This window comes from Biomphalaria glabrata, chromosome 18 (assembly GCF_947242115.1).
Source record: "Biomphalaria glabrata chromosome 18, xgBioGlab47.1, whole genome shotgun sequence".
Lineage (NCBI taxonomy): Eukaryota > Metazoa > Mollusca > Gastropoda > Planorbidae > Biomphalaria > Biomphalaria glabrata.
In genome coordinates this window covers 16,084,469-16,101,997 of record NC_074728.1, presented here as the reverse complement: position 1 = coordinate 16,101,997, position 17,529 = coordinate 16,084,469, and the positions used below count along the sequence as shown (strand labels likewise).

At 35.9% G+C, this 17,529-nt stretch overlaps 1 protein-coding gene across 3 annotated transcripts in view; it reads left to right on the top strand.

Annotated features, from left to right (window-relative positions):
* The first annotated feature begins 293 nt into the window (after positions 1-293).
* LOC106053304 (uncharacterized) overlaps positions 294-17,529 on the top strand; it is a 38,694-nt gene continuing 21,458 nt past the window's right edge. For 2 of the 3 annotated variants that reach the window (XM_056017003.1, XM_056017001.1), the window contains exons 1-12: positions 294-451; positions 3,501-3,611; positions 4,007-4,096; positions 6,166-6,195; positions 7,601-7,618; positions 7,864-7,890; positions 8,515-8,553; positions 10,962-11,009; positions 11,160-11,207; positions 11,644-11,658; positions 15,055-15,081; positions 16,247-16,270. In XM_056017003.1, the coding sequence (XP_055872978.1) occupies positions 3,590-3,611; positions 4,007-4,096; positions 6,166-6,195; positions 7,601-7,618; positions 7,864-7,890; positions 8,515-8,553; positions 10,962-11,009; positions 11,160-11,207; positions 11,644-11,658; positions 15,055-15,081; positions 16,247-16,270 (388 nt within the window). In that variant the 5' untranslated portion in view covers positions 294-451; positions 3,501-3,589. Of the gene's footprint in view, positions 452-723; positions 749-3,500; positions 3,612-4,006; positions 4,097-6,165; positions 6,196-7,600; positions 7,619-7,863; positions 7,891-8,514; positions 8,554-10,961; positions 11,010-11,159; positions 11,208-11,643; positions 11,659-15,054; positions 15,082-16,246; positions 16,271-17,529 lie in introns of those variants that run through there. The other variant, XM_056017002.1, reaches the window with a different exon arrangement.

Genomic DNA, 17,529 nt, shown 5'->3' with positions numbered 1-17,529 from the left:
ATTGAAGAATATTTTTAAATTAATTTTCTGCCTTTGCTATGGGTGATATCTCTACAGAGTGTATCACCCGGTGCGACCCGCACCTCTCTCACCTCCAGGTGACGCCGCTGCTCTTTTTGTGCTACGATACTAGTCATTAGATATTACGTTCATACCACGACCAATTCTAATAGCATTATTTTTGTTATTTTGAAAAGCTCTGACGTACATAAAATGTATAGAAGTAAGTAAACAGACATTATATCGTTTGGCATTTAAATTTATTTTCGTGTCCTGATTTCTATTTTTAGACAAGCATATAACATTGATAAAGTAGCTGTCGGACCTTGACAAGATGGCATCTAAGACTCTAGGCCATATAAAAAGAGGGAAACAATTAAAACAAAGGGACAGCATAAGGTTTAGTATCGGTTAAGTTAGAGAAACTCCACATAATACAGAAATAAACTAGGTAAGTCTATCTATCTATCTCTATTGCAGTGTGTAACAGGAAACTATCTTTTAAAACGTTTTTTTGTTCAAGTTCTGATTAATACTAATGTGCTTGCAAAAAGACTAAATAACATTTTTTTGCTTATATAACTTTTTACATATATGACAACTTTTGTTTTTATTTTTTCGTTGTTTTGTTTTGGTATCTGGTTGTCAGGCCATAATTGTTTGGAGTCACCACCAGTTGCTGGAGTCATACATTTCTTTTTGAGTCACCACCCGTTACTAGAGTCATAGATCACGACCAGATACTTAGGTTATACATTAATTTTTTTATACATTACTTTTTTATACATTACTTTTTGAGTCACCACCAGTTACTAGAGTCATACATTACATTTTTAATTACCACCAGTTACTGGAGTAACACATTAATTATTTAGTCACCACCAGTCACTTGAGTCATCCATTACTCTTTGAGTCACCACCAGTTACTAGAGTCTTACATTGCATTTTTAATCACCGCCAGTTACTGGAGTCATACATTACATTTTGTAGTCACCTCCAGTTTCTAGAGTCATACATTAGTTTTTGAGTCACCACCAGATTCTTAAGTCATACATTAATTTTACTTTTTTGAGTCACCACCAGTTACTGGAGTCATGCATTACTTTTTGAGTCGCCACCAGTTACTGGAGTCATACATTAGTTTTTGAGTCACCACCAGATTCTTAACCTTTAATTTTACTTTTTGAGTCACCACCAGTTACTGGAGTCATACATTACTTTTTGAGTCACCACCAGTTACTGGAGTCATACATTTCTTTTTGAGTCACCAAAAGTTACCGGGGTCATACATTACTTTTTGAGTCACCACCAGTTGCTAGAGTCATACATTACTTTTTGATTCACCGCCAGTTACTGGAGTCATACATTACATTTTGTAGTCACCTCCAGTTTCTAGAGTCATACATTAGTTTTTGAGTCACCACCAGATTCTTAAGTCATACATTAATTTTACTTTTTTGAGTCACCACCAGTTACTGGAGTCATGCATTACTTTTTGAGTCACCACCAGTTACTGGAGTCATACATTTCTTTTTGAGTCACCAAAAGTTACCGGGGTCATACATTACTTTTTGAGTCACCACCAGTTGCTAGAGTCATACATTACTTTTTGATTCACCGAAAGCTACTGGAGTCATACATTTCTTTTTGAGTCACCAAAAATTACTAGAGTCATACATTACTTTTTGAGTCACCGAAAGTTACTGGAGTCATACATTACTTTTTGAGTCACCGAAAGTTACTGGAGTCATACATTACTTTTTGAGTCACCACCAGTTACCAGTTAAATTTTTGTGAGGCATCATTAAATAACTGAAAACTAAGAAGCAGGAAAACATGTTTGTTCTGTGATGGTGAAAAGTTCAACCCGACATGCGAGTTTTTCAATGGAGGTCTTCACTAAAGAGATAAACTCAGTTTACAATGGCTTGTGTTTTTTTTAAACATGCATCCTTTGTGCACGAGATTTTGTCTGCCCCGAAGGTCTACCTTGTTGATTAGTGAACCCTTTGATAAGTAAATATAGAAAAATAATGAACCATGTGTAGGCTTAAAGAAATATAAAACTATCTCAATAAATCAGGATATGATATGGGAGAAGATTGAAGTGTGTCTGCTTTATACTCTTTATAGACTCTACGATCACACTCAGTTTAGTAAAAGCTTTAATTTAAAAACAAAAATTCCGTCAACCTCATTCAAACATTTTCTAGCCATGTGGAAATTTCCCAAATGAGAATTGAAATAAGTTTGAGTCTGTTTGAGTGTGAAATAATGTGTCGGCCAAATGATAGTCAACATCGCTTGTGTCCGATCCATTGACAACTGAAAAGTGTATGTATATGTATTAGGACGCACACAACTTAGGTACCTCTGTGTACGTAAAAGACAAAGAAAACAATCAACTAAAAGTAAGACTAATTCTTTGTTTAGATTACAATTTATTCATAAGTCATTGGTCTTAAAGTAAAGCTCAAGATTTAAAAACTTACTTCCAACTAAATCTGAAAGTCATTCAAGTCACGGGAGTTGGTCATGGCTAAACACGAATGTTTTTAGTGACTTTTGTTAATATCTGATCGTACTTAAGATGTGGAGGCGCGGTGGCTGAGCGGTAAAGCGCTTCGCTTCCGAACCGGGGACCGGGGTTCAAATCTTGGTAAAGACTGGGATTTTTATTTTCGGGATCTTCGGGCGCCTCTGAGTCCACGCAGCTCTAATGGGTACCTGACATTAGTAAAGGCGGTTGGTTGTTGTGCTGGCCGCATGACACCCTTGTTAACCGTAGGCCACAGAAACAGATGACCTTTACATCATCTGCCCTATAGACCACAAGGTCTGAAAGGGGAACTTTACTTTTTTTTTGACTTTTTTTATCTTAACGATGTTTGTTCACGTTGATCAGTTTATTACTTGTGATAACATTTGTTCACTTTGTACCAGTCTATTGTGATAGCATTTGTTCACTTTGACAAGTCTTTTACTTGGGATAACATTTGTTAACGGTGATCAGTCTATTACTTGGGATAACATTTGTTTCTGTGAGATTCAAGGATTACAAGATGTCTAATGCTGACCAAGCAACCAATACTACTGAAAGCACAATTATTTGTTTGTGTATTGTACACATTTGAATTATTCTACAATATAAAAAGTATCCTCCTCGCATTTAGGATACATTAAATAGATTTTGTCTTGTGTATATAGGACTATATATATCTTGTGCATCATACAATATAAATTGTGTCTTGTGCTTATTGGACTAGATCAATTCATATGTACTTGACATCAGTGTCTCTAGTGATGTAGGCCCACTGTGATAGCTATTAGATGTGTATCACTGCGAGATCACGCCTAAAAGCTGAAATTAGAAAACGCTCGTAAAAACTGGAGGGTTCACGCTCTAGTCACGTCATTACTCAGAACTGACGGAAACGCTTTCTCCCCGTCACTTGGCGTTTGTAAAACTCTTTCAGGTGACATTGACATTTATTTTACAGGTCGTCGGGACACATCTTTCAGTAGTTAGTGAAATCCTTAGAACCACAGCTTATAGTCAATCCAAAGAACTGTAACAATAAATACTACCATGGCAATATTAATTGTTTTAGGTAAGTCTTTGTACTTTGCTGCTTTACTCAAATATGCTAAGATATAAATGTAATTTTAAATTGCAAACACATTTCCAATTAAAGAATTATTACTACGAACTTGAACCTTTTTTTTTATGTTGAAGTTATTTGAATGAGCCGATGTGTCCTTAGTTGTGAAGTAGAATGTTAAGCCTTTGGAACTTCATTATGTAGGCTACTTTTGAGAAATAAAAAAAAAAAGACTTAATCCTTCCATGAGTTAGTTTGTAATCTTTAATATCTTTTTGGCCTTTCCCCCCATGAAGCAGTGAATTTAATATTTTTTTTGTTTTTTTTAAAATAAAATATGACAATCTCGTTTCACACAAATATTCTTATGTATAAATTGTTATTTATTTTAAATATACCCACAGCTATGTTTGTGTATTACTGTCAAGGTCAGTATGTGGCGATACCAAGTAATCATTTTACTGTTCCTGCTTCAGCATTTCGCCAGGGAGGAAGTAAGAACTTTGATCATTTGTTCTAGACTTAAGTCCAATTTCATCATTAGATTCGAATAGGAAATATTTTAAGCTATTGGTTCAAATATAATGTTGACCTTGGCAAAAAGGACTCAATCTGAAGCAAACTTCAATAAAAAGGTTTCTTAGCACTATATTTCTATTGATATTTCCAAACAATGTTCCCACAAATCCTTTTCTACTACTTCTTACAAGTTTCCAAGACAGTTTTCGTAATACTTTTAATACTTTTAAGACTTTTAATACTTTTAATACATTTACGATTGGTGTCACAGATTGACTAGATCCTGTAAAATATTTATTGATTTTTTTCTGGATCTAAAAAAGTTCCTTAATAGTACTTATTAGGTCTATGCCATTTCAAGAAATGTCGTCATTGGTTGGGCAGACAAAACGAAATTTTTGTGATTCAGAAGTAAAAGTTTTAATACTGAGCCAGTAGAAATTTGTAGGATTATATGCGTCTTCGTAAAAAATTTGTGTTTCTCCATACAAGATCCTCTGGAAAACTATTTAATGCATCAAGGCTGCGGGCAAAAATCAAGGTTAGGAAGCTACTCGTCAGGGAACTCCTGTATGCTGATGATGCAGCTATTGTGGCTGATTCTGATATTCAGCTACAGCCCCTGGTTGACAAACTATTGCTGCTTGCCAGAAGTTCGGCTTAAACATCAGTCAAAGCAAGACTAAGATTCTTGTCCAAAACACAAACACTGCACCTCAAGTAAGCATTAATGGCCAACCACTAGAAATTGTTGATCACTTTTGTTACCTTGGCTCCATCATATCCAACAACACTCTACTGGATAAAGACATAAACAACAAGATAGCCAAAGCAATGGCCACCATGTCACGGTTGCAGAAAAGAGTCTGGGACAACATATTGCTGACTAGCAGTACTAAAGCCCTAGTCTACCGGACCTGTGTGTTGAGCACCTTGCTGTACGGAATTGAAACATGGTCAACCTACTCATGGCAGGAAAAAAAGCTGAATGTCTTCCACCTCCGATGCCTAAGGCGGATCTTTAAAATAAGGTGGCAAGACAAGATAACCAATGAGGAAGTGCTACAAAGAGCAGGGTGCCAGGACATCCGCTCTGTTATCAGCAGCAGACGCATTGGCTGGCTTGGCCACGTTCGTAGAATGCCAGTAGGTCGACTTCCACAGGACATCCTGTATGGGGATCTAATAGAAGGCAGGAGAGCCGCTGGTCGCCCACTTTTACGTTATACGTATGTATGCAAACGCGACATGAAGCTCTTCAAAATCGACACTGGCAACTGGGAAGAGGTGGCACTGGACAGATCCACATGGAGAGAGAGCATAAAGGAAAGGTCACAGATTACAGACATCATACGCAACAGAAGCAGAAAGAAGGGTGAAAATGCAACGGCGCCTGGTGATTATATATGCCCAACCTGCGATCGCAGCTGTGTATCAAGGATTGGCCTCTTTAGTCACACAAGAAGTTGCAAAGGGAAAAGATCGTCTCTCGAGACGTAAAATGCCACAGATTGGGAATTTAAAATATTAAACCTAGCCTTCAAGAAATGAAACTGCAAATGCCTTTTAAAAAAAAGATCCTTAATTTTTTTTACACATTATTACCTTTTTTTACAAAATAGAATACAAATAATTATTTTTAGTATTATGATTTATGGATACATATATTTATGTATATATTTATGAATAAATTGTTATTTTATAACTTTCATGACTAAAATGTTGTAAATGTATCAAGCTTTTTATGTTACTCATCAAGATCAATCATTTTCAAACTTTTGTCAATGTTAACAACGACATTTATGATAGCTCGATAATGTCAACCTTAAAAACAGTAAAAAGCTAATTTTCTTACTGATATGTCCCTTTATAACAGCTTCCATTGATTCTAACGTTACTGCATGTAGTATGTTATATTCACAAGTACTTTCTTTTTCTGAATACACATTTTACTGAAACTTGTGTCAAGTTTTACATTTGTGATTTCATTATTCCAACTTTACCCTTAAATTATACAATACTAACTTCTACTTTGGTTTTACAGCCGTTTCGTTTGTTGGCTCCTCTCTAACAGGTGAGTTGATGTTCGTGTATTCTTTTCTCTTCCGTACAAAGTTGTATTTAGAGACATTCAGAGTCCATACAACTTTAGACGCCATATTTGAACAACCCATAGAAAATAAAGATGTGTTGAGAGTGTAAAGTCACCTGGACATAGATAAAGAAAACTTTCTTCTGTTCTTTCATAAAGCACAACTTAGTATAGCCCGTGGCTCATTGAGAGAAAATGTACAGCTTTTCATTTTAAAACGTTACTAGGCTTAGAATAAAAAATAATAAATAGTTATTTATAGAAACGCTTATATTAAAAAGCACTTTAAAAAAAAATAAAAAATATGTTTAGTAAAGTGAAATTCACACCCAAAGCTTTTTTTTTTTTATATTTCTACTTTTAAGTGCGTTTTAATGCCAGTGTGGTTTAACAAATCTGTTTAATATTTATTATTGTAGGATTTTACATTTTCGACAAATTGAACTAATGTTGAGTATTATTTTTTATAGAAGGAAAAAATCATTTGTGAAAAAGATGATTGAGATAATGTCCTATATTGCATCCATTACAAAAATCTCTAAATAACTGATTCATCTCTATTTGTTAAGTCCTTTACATTGTCTTCAAACTTAACATACGTCTTTCATATAATCTTTACATGAAGATTTAATGATTTTATTTCGCTCTAGCTTTCTTTCCATTCCAATTACCTAATTATCTACACCTTGGCTTAGTACATTGTTTATGTAAAAGCGTGACTTCCTGCATTGGACTGCTTACAGAAAGATTAAATCACTTCCCTGATAAAATACGTCTAGTAACGTCTAACAAGATGTAATCTACTTTCGACCTAAATAACGAAGCGTCCCTGCACCAGATCTAGAAACCAATTCTATTTCATATATAATGTATACAATACTATTCCCTCACAGCAGCAACCTCTCTACTACACATATGTATGGAGCTATTCTACAGACTCCTTGACTCCAACACTTCGTTTAAAGACAACATTTTTACATTGGATTCTGTCATCCAGTGGAGCCAAACTTTCCAGACCGATGGTCCTATTTCCTCCACCAATGTCCACACCACACTAACAAGAAAATCCTCGATATTCAGAAAAAGCCAAAAGCTTGTGAGGCTTCATAAAGTACATTGGGCAATAGGGGCAGCACCAAATAGCCAGCGTTTATATGCCCAGTCAGCTCAGCTAGATGCTCATATCCGTGGCTTAATACCTCCCCTCACTTCAATACTTCTTTACACCTCTCTCAGTACTTTCCATATCACATACTACTGTATACTGTTAGTGTATACTTTACTTTTATATTATATTAAATTGTCATTTATTATGATTAATTCATACAATATAAAATGTTTAGTTACACGTTACCATGTGTTCATTTTTTGTTATTATCTTTTTCAGATGTGTGCAGAAAACTCAGTAAGTTATAAAACTAAAGAAAAATTGTGTGTTTATTAGATATAAAGTATTTATTGAAATTGTTTTTACCATTGCAGTGTAGACAGAATGCCAATCCTGTTACTTTTTTTTAAGGCTGAGCATTAGTCTTTTGTACACTAAAATAGAAGTCCTCATATATGTGTGTGTTGTGTTTTCAATTACTTTATAACTTGGACATACATTTGACCAAAAATATATATATATATTTTTTTTTTTTGCAACAGTGGCTTTTGGAGGAAAGGAAGCTTTATGTAAGTAACATTTTATGTTTGATTTCATCTTTATAATTGTTTAACTTCAACAATAATTGAAAAGCGTTAGAGATACGTTGTTCTCTTTATTTTTTGACATGGACCTACACTATTCAACTCTTAATAAAAAAAATAATGTTCCCCTTTCACACCTTGCGATCTAGAGGACGGATGTTTTATCTGTTTCTATGGCCCACGGTTAACGAGGATGTCATGTGGCCGGCACAACGACCAACCGCCTGTACTTTTCCCCAACTAATGCCAAGTACCCATAGAAACTGAGTGAACTCAGAGGCGCCATAAAGATTCCGAAATTACTAATCCCTGTCTTCACCAGGATGCGAACCCGGGACCTCCGGTTCAAAAGCCAAGCGCTTTACCGCTTCATCGCCGTGTCGCCAACTGTTATTGATATTGTCAATTTTAACTGTAAAAAAAATAAAAAAAAAAGAATAAACAGAAAGATATAATTTACTTTTTTTTTCATTTATTTATTTTTATTTTTAAAACAATTGGTACAACCAAATACATAAGGACAACTTGAAACAAATGCAATACACATTTTAAGATGTTCATCATACTACTTTCTAACTAGCCTATATAGGTCATCCTTTTTTTTTTCAGCTGATGGAATGGGAGCTGCAGCCAAATACTTCGCTCATCGTAAGTGTTTAGTTGTTGTTGACTGAATCATCTGAAACATCATCACACACACGCAAGCACATTTCATTTCACATTCTACTTCAATCTAACTGTAATGTACTCCCCACACCTAGACGTCAGTCGGGGATGTCCCCTTGATAGAGATTCATGATTCTACTTCAATCTAACTGTAATGTAAGCCTACTCCCCACACCTAGACGTCAGTCGGGGATGTCACCTTGATAGAGATTCATGATTCTACTTCAATCTAACTGTAATGTAAGCCTACTCCCCACACCTAGACGTCAGTCGGGGATGTCCCCTTGATAGAGATTCATGATTCTACTTCAATCTAACTGTAATGTAAGCCTACTCCCCACACCTAGACGTCAGTCGGGGATGTCCCCTTGATAGAGATTCATGATTCTACTTCAATCTAACTGTAATGTAAGCCTACTCCCCACACCTAGACGTCAGTCGGGGATGTCCCCTTGATAGAGATTCATGATTCTACTTCAATCTAACTGTAATGTAAGCCTACTCCCCACACCTAGACGTCAGTCGGGGATGTCACCTTGATAGAGATTCATGATGTGCATTAACATACAACTGAAGAAGTCGTCTATCTGTACATCTCTTTGTTCTTGCTAGTGGACTTGAAGACAGCTGCGTGGTTACACTTCAACTGCGCAGACAAACAGTTTGACAAATCACTTTTCTTCTCCCTGATACACATTGACCCGACGACCTGACACAACACATTCTTAAAACAATGCAAACAAAGCATTAGACAATTGAAACAACACAATTAAACTTTATAATTACAGCATTAATTAAACTTTTTAATTAGTACATAAATTAAACACCAAATACAACATATTAAACAGACTCCCCCCCCCCCCCCATTGGCCTCCTTCAGTCGTAAAACGACTATGGTTCATCCCAGAGCACACTTCCTCATGTGGCTGTGGAGCCCTACTTTGGAGAGACACTCCCGTCCACAGATAGCGCAGGTTAAGGTGGCTTTTGGTTCGGTGGTAGAGGAGCTGGCCGTTTTTCGGATTGTACGTTTTTCTTCCTGAGCTGAGACCCATGTACTTTCACTGTCCATAGCTTTTTTGGTCACTGTCTCTTTCCATCTGTTGCGGTCTAGAGCTATGTCTTCCCAATTGTCAGTATTGATGTGAATCATGGACCACCTACGCAAAGCAAGAGAGAAAACTGAATTCATTTCATTTGAGATGTCTCCGTAGGATCTTGAATGTCACATGGAAAGAAAAAGGGTGCAATACTGAGATCCTTGCGCGATCAGGTATTCCCAGCATCTTTACAGCCCTCAGACAACGCCGTTTGCGCTGGCTTGGACATGTTCGCCGGATGGAGGACAAGCGCATCCCGAAAGTCATCCTCTATGGTCAACTCGCGACAAGAAAAACTGGTCGCCCCCACCTCCGTTACATAGATGTAATAAAACGTGACCTCAAATCAGTAAACAGACTAAAATTGTTAAAACAACACTTAATACAAATTAACTACGGAATAATTGCCACCGTATTGCCAGTTTGTTTGTAATTATCACTATATTACAAAAGATAAGGCTTATACCTTCAATGTTTTAGGTCAAAAAGTTAAAAGAATACAACTTTAAAGAGTAATCTCCATTGCACAAAGGTTTAACGAATGTATTTTATCTGAACCTCATTGAACCTCAAATAGCGATTGAACTAGTTCTAGACTAATAGTTCTACAGATTAGACCAAACTCTGAAGGGGCAAGTACACAGCCCTGCTTTACGCCGTTTTCTATGGGAAGTGGTCAGTCGAAAGATCACCATTTTGTCTTATTTTGGCCTTTTCGTCCAACATGAAGCTGCTGAGAAAGAATAGGAACCCTGGAGGGCATCCGAGCTTTGGCAGAATCCTCCATAAACCATCGCGATATCCGCATGATGAACAACCTCATGACGAAATATCTTCTTAGTCGAGGACGGCGTAACTGAGATGTCCCCCTTTAAGCGCTTTAAAGATCAACTCAAGCGCCATATTGCCCTCACTGGCATGGAGGAAAGTAGCTGGGAGCAGATAGCACATGAAAGAGACAGTTGGAGAGCTCTCAAGAAAGTCGCGTGACACACATTTGAGGCCGTAAGGAAACCTTTTGTAGAGGACATACGCAAAGGCGTAAATAAAACTAAAAATAGATCCCGGCGGACAACGGCTTGGTCTGCATCAGATGTAGAAAAATATGCAGGTTGCAATATGAAACACTGCACGCATTCTTTTAATCTTAGGAATTCAAGACATTGCCATCATTATTATTGTACAAAACAAGTAATAGAAAATAAAATGATCCTAAAATGTCTTTGTTTTCTCTCTTATTGAACAAAGCAAACAAAATTATTTATTGATTGATTGATTTTTTTTTTGCAGAGAAAATCCCGGGTGCAGTAGCTGGAGGCAACGATCCACAGATGCAATGTAATATTTGTTTAGAGTCTCTTTTTTCACCCTCTTTTTTTTTCTTTAATGTTCAGAATTAATAGTTGAAAATTGAGATAAATTACAAAATGTTGATTTGAAGTAACTATTATGAGAGCTTGCGTTAATTGGCTGTATATTCTTGTACAGGTTTATATCAACAAGCTACAGGAAGTATGATGCCAGGCATGGTAGGAGGTAAGATTTTACAAACAGGGCCGGCCTTTGGCATAGACAAACTAGGCAGCCGCCTAGGGCCTCCGATTTCTAGGGGGCCTCGCACAGGACTCAAAACATTTTTTTTAGAGAAGAAATAGCGAAACTTGTGTCCACTGTTATTGCTGGAGTATACTAGGTTTTCAGTAAATTAATTTAATTTTTCTGTGTTTATTTTTTATTTTTTTTTTATTTCATTTGGGGGCCACCAAATTCACTTCGTCTAGGGCCTCCAATTATCTTAGGTCGGCCCTGACACAAAGTTATGTTTATAAACAAACATTTTAAGCATTACATGTATAATAATTAGTACTTTACTAATTTAATCAATCAATCTATCTATTTATCTATCTATCTATAATTATGTAATCTGTCTCTCTCTTTATATATATATATATATTTCATTCTCTGTTTACAGCCACAGATCCAGGCAGTGAGTATTTCAGACATTCTTTCTAACTTTGCTGTAATTTTAAGGAACCAAACATCAAACAAATAACAGTCTGTAGAGATTCAGTTATGTGTCTGGAAGTAAAACCTAATACATATTACTCTAGAATCTCATTGTCTTTAAAACAAACAAAACATAATTCTATATAAAAGATGTGTGCTTAGACACACTGTCACGCATGACTGCACAATGTCCTGTAAACTTTTGCAGTAGACCCAAATAGAAAATAAACCTTCAGTTCAGGACGTCCTGAAACAGTTTGGGGCAAGACTTTGAAATATTGTTTTAAAAGAATAAGTACCCCTTAACAAAAGTGGCCTTAAGGGGTAGCGAACTGCCACAGCCCTGCACCTGAGGGGGCCCCGCAAAAGCAAAGTAATTATCTTGTTTGTTGATTTTTTTCATGAAAAATGTTTCTGAATCGTTAGTTAGTTACGTTGATTTAAGGTAGAGATGGGAAACGAACCGAACCCGAACCGAACGAACCGAACTCGAACCTCACTTATGACCGAACCGAACCGAACCCGAACTTTGAAACTGCTTGGTACGAACCGAACCGAACGAACCCTTCCTTTCTTAACCGAACTAATTTTGCAATTTGTACATCCTTTTTTTTTAATTTTTGGTTTGAAAAAATAAAAAAAAATACTTAAATATTTTATTTAAATTCTAATGATTCCATTATACTTTGAAAATTTGGTAAGGGGGGGGGGGTATTTTGAAAACTTTAAAAAGAAAAAAATGCGGCGCGCTGGGGTTCCCATGGGTTTTTCCGTATGTGCCGACTCCCCCCTGGCCTTGAATGTTCGCGGGCTGTTTGCAATATTGGTTTTGAGTTGAATAGGCGCCCTCTAAATAGATCTAGATCTAGACTCTAGTTCCTAGTAAGTAGAAAGTCAACATTAAAATATTGTCACTTTTATTTCAGATGGCTGTTAGTTGAGAGTAGAATAGTTTTTGCTGATTAGAGAGTGTAGATATCTACAATAAGTTCATTTGTGTTCTAGTTTAAAATACATTTTAATTATCTTCTATTTAGTGATTAATCTTTAGAAAATTGTGAAGCATTCCATATTGGAATATATCAGTGGCGTAGCAAGGGTGAGGGAGAAGGGGGAGAAATGAAAAATCTCCCCGGGCCCCCACTTGAGAGGGGCCCCAAATGAGTGTTTTTTTTTTACAATATTCAATATTACGCAAAATGCAGGGGCCCCCAAAGAGGTCCAGCCCCTCCCGGGCCCCCAAATGATGAAAAATTCCTAGCAACGCCCCTGAATATTTTTACTATTATTTTGTTTTGCATTATTGATCATCAGTATTTTTAATGCAGGGTTTCTTAAACTTTGGGTCCTCCCCCGTGGGTGGGGATGGCGAGTACCTTGAATTGGGGGATGAGGAGACGCAACTTCCTGACAAAAAGGGGTTTCAGAGAGTGTGTATGTGTGTGTTGTCTGGTGGCGATAAGAAGAGGTTAAGCGACTGATTTGTTTATGCATTGAGTACGATGAAATTAGCGCAATGCAAATGTGAAACGGCAGACAATCTTGAGACATGAAAGTGGTGACCTAGATTTCGTTTAAATATAAGTATATTTCATTAATATTACATCTCTATCAAAAGTTAAATATATGAATACTGTAATAACAGTTAGGCTATATTGAGTTGTTCACATAAGAACTTTATTTTAAAGTTTATTAAGTTTATATGTTATTATAAGGCTTGTCTTCGAGTCCGAAGATTAGTGAGGAATGCAGTTTTTCCCATGGCTGCGCAGTCCCAGATGTGACCTACATATGTTGCCACATCCAGGGCAAGCATAACCACTGTCCGCAGGTGGTCCATTTAGTTTTTCTTTGAAGCGTTTCCGTGGGGCGCCTCTGTTATGGCGGCCACCTTTTAGCTCACAAAAAAAAAATAAGACTGTCTTTGGTATACGTTCGTCTCCCATACGGGATACGTGCCCTGCCCAGCGTAACTGACGATCCATAAGAAGTCCCTCTATACTATCCTTACCGGTAAAAATATAAAACGCCTTTATTGGTTCAATTGTACTAGCTGTTTGTAAGCGACAAACCAACGACCAACAACGAGAGGGGGCGTCCAAAAAAAAAGTTTTATTTTCAGTTTAACTTATCTGAATATTAGTATAATTACATGTTTAAAAATTAAAATATATTAAGTAGGAGATGTCATTTTATCTTCTAATAAGACCTTGTCAACTGTAGACTGCTTTTTGCGAGGCGCGTATGCACAATATGGGTCAAAACGTTTTGAAGAAAACATTTTAAAACATCTCCCCTAGTGTGATTCTTCTGCATTTTTTGTCTCAGAATAGTCGAATTTCTTCCGTATATTGCAATGTATTATAGTAACGACTTATGTGTGAAAAAGAAATCCTCGATAGAGACATCTTTACACGAAGAATATTTTTTTTTTTTTTATTATGATGAATAGTGCGTTCTGAAAGAAAGCACATCGATATTAGCCTTTAAAAAAATATCTCTTCTTACTAAGAGAAAAAGATTAGAATACGCTTAGCGCCGAGTCATGCCCGAATTAAACCACTTGCCGACTTGAGCAAAAACCTGCCGCATCTTCAATTTTATCTCCATTAAGAAATTTTTACAATGCTAAAAATGTATGTAGGCAACATTATTTTGGAAAAAGTATTGCCCATAGGCCTATTATATATTGCAAAGTATTTGTTTTATGTAAAAATTAAACTTAAAGTGTTTTATCTGATAAATTGTATTAAACCTTATAACTTAATTTTGCTATTACATAATTTCATAACATCGAACCGAGCCGAACCCGAACTTTAGACCTGACCGAACCGAACCGAACCCGAACTATACTCGTCATCGAACCGAACCGAACTCGAACTTAAATCTGACCGAACCGAACCCGAACTTTAAAAGTTGGGTTCGATTCCCATCTCTAATTTAAGGCCATTAAATCAATTAAAAAAATGTGTAACCATTTTAGAAGCAAAATCTTATATGCAGAACAATTCCACTACATTAAGTGCTGTAGTAAAACATACTATTGCTCAGTACTTACCTAAGGTACTATGTTTTGTAACATAATTAGGTCTACAGCATTAGAGGCGGACGAGCCTGAAGGCGAAGGAAAAGAATTACTAGCCGGTCAAACTGGGAAAACTTTTGTTTGACATTTATAATTGTTTGAAATATTATCTTCTAAAAGTAACTTTGGTCTTGACCATCTTTAGCTTGAACAGCACGTCATTGCGGTATTCCCTCATGGAAAGCATATTTATACAAGAGATTAAGAACAAAAGACATTTACTAACATGAATACAGAAGCAAAACTTAAGAAACACAATTCTAATACTTTTATTTACTTATTTCATTTCAGATATGTTTGGAGACTACTTTGACACAGGTACACGATTAGTCTGATTGACTTAGTGACTATCATTTGATTGACTTAGTGACTATCATTTGATTGACTTAGTGACTATCATTTGATTGACAAAGACTATCATTTGATTGACTTAGTGACTATCATTTGATTGACTTAGTGACTATCATTTGATTGACTTAGTGACTATCATTTGATTGACTTAGTGACTATCATTTGATTGACTTAGTGACTATCATTTGATTGACTTTTCTTTCAACTTCACCTTTCGATATCAGTAAATAGAGACATTTTTTTTAATAAACAAAAAATGTTGCATACTAAGTTAGAACAAAGTAAAGAGTGATAAAGAATGCTGTCTTTAACCTACTGTCTTTAACCTGCTGTCTTTAACCTACTGTCTTTAACGTGCTGTCTTTAACCTGATGTCTTTAACCTGCTGGCTTTAACCTACTGTCTTTAACCTACTGTATTTAACCTACTGTCTTTAACCTACTGTCTTTAACCTACTATCTTTAACCTACTGGCTTTAACCTACTGTCTTTAACCTACTGGATTTAACCTACTGTCTTTAACCTGCTGTCTTTAACATACTGGCTTTAACCTGAAACTCGTGTAGGCTACATAGAGACAAAAAGGCAAAGCTGACAAATGTAACTTTCTAGTGAAGAATTTCTTACATGTTGGACAAACTATAAATAGCTTGCTTTTGGAGCATCATATGTACAAAATAAAGAAATATGTTGATAAGCCTTTCTTTTTTAAAGTCAATAATGCTTTATGTTAGCACTGAAGAATCCAACTTTTGAAGCTCCTCTGTTTGTAGCACAAAATAATGTAGCTATGTAGTAAGCATTAGACTTTTACTCTATGACTTCACACTTATTTCAAACCATCCGAGCTACTGCTAGAGGGTCATCAAGGAGAGACGTGGCTTTTAAATTCAATTGTTTAAAATTTAGTTGGCAACAGTGACGTTCAATTTGGCGCTCATGACATTGTTGAATTGATCGCGTGGAAATCTTCAATAAGCTTAGTTTGAATTTATTTAAGTCTAAGACGTTATAGTGTTTACTATATAGTTTGAAGTACAACACAATGGATGAGGAATGATTGATGTTGATCATTGAGCAATGTGTAAACAAATGTATTCTCTTAACCTTTTGTTGAACTTTTTTTTTTGCAGTTATTGAATATCCAATGATCCTTGGTAAGTATTGCTCTGCTCGACGCTGTTCACACCCTCTCTAGAAGTTGTTGTGTGTAGTACATTGTATAGCATTGTTAGCTTCTTAGTGATATAGCCTAGTATAGAATTGTTAGCTTCTTAGTGATATAGCCTAGTATAGAATTGTTAGCTTCCTAGTGATATAGCCTAGTATAGAATTGTTAGCTTCTAGTGATATAGCCTAGTATAGAATTGTTAGCTTCTTAGTGATATAGCCTAGTATAGAATTGTTAGCTTCTTAGTGATATAGCCTAGTATAGAATTGTTAGCTTCCTAGTGATATAGCCTAGTATAGAATTGTTAGCTTCTAGTGATATAGCCTAGTATAGAATTGTTAGCTTCTTAGTGTTATAGCCTAGTATAGAATTGTTAGCTTCCTAGTGATATAGCCTAGTATAGAATTGTTAGCTTCTAGTGATATAGCCTAGTATAGAATTGTTAGCTTCTTAGTGATATAGCCTAGTATAGAATTGTTAGCTTCTTAGTGATATAGCCTAGTATAGAATTGTTAGCTTCCTAGTGATTTAGCCTAGTATAGAATTGTTAGCTGCCTAGTGATATAGCCTAGTATAGAATTGTTAGCTTCTTAGTGATATAGCCTAGTATAGAATTGTTAGCTTCTTAGTGATATAGCCTAGTATAGAATTGTTAGCTTCCTAGTGATTTAGCCTAGTATAGAATTGTTAGCTTCCTAGTGATATAGCCTAGTATAGAATTGTTAGCTTCCTAGTGATATAGCCTAGTATAGAATTGTTAGCTTCCTAGTGATATAGCCTAGTATAGAATTGTTAGCTTCCTAGTGATATAGCCTAGTATAGAATTGTTAGCTTCCTAGTGATATAGCCTAGTATAGAATTGTTAGCTTCCTAGTGATATAGCCTATTATAGAATTGTTAGCTTCTTAGTGATATAGCCTAGTATAGAATTGTTAGCTTCCTAGTGATATAGCCTAGTATAGAATTGTTAGCTTCTTAGTGATATAGCCTAGTATAGAATTGTTAGCTTCTAGTGATATAGCCTAGTATAGAATTGTTAGCTTCTTAGTGATATAGCCTAGTATAGAATTGTTAGCTTCTTAGTGATATAGCCCAATATAGAATTGTTAGCTTCTTAGTGATATAGCCTAGTATAGAATTGTTAGCTTCTTAGTGATATAGCCTACTATAGAATTGTTAGCTTCTTAGTGATATAGCCTAGTATAGAATTGTTAGCTTCTAGTGATATAGCCTAGTATAGAATTG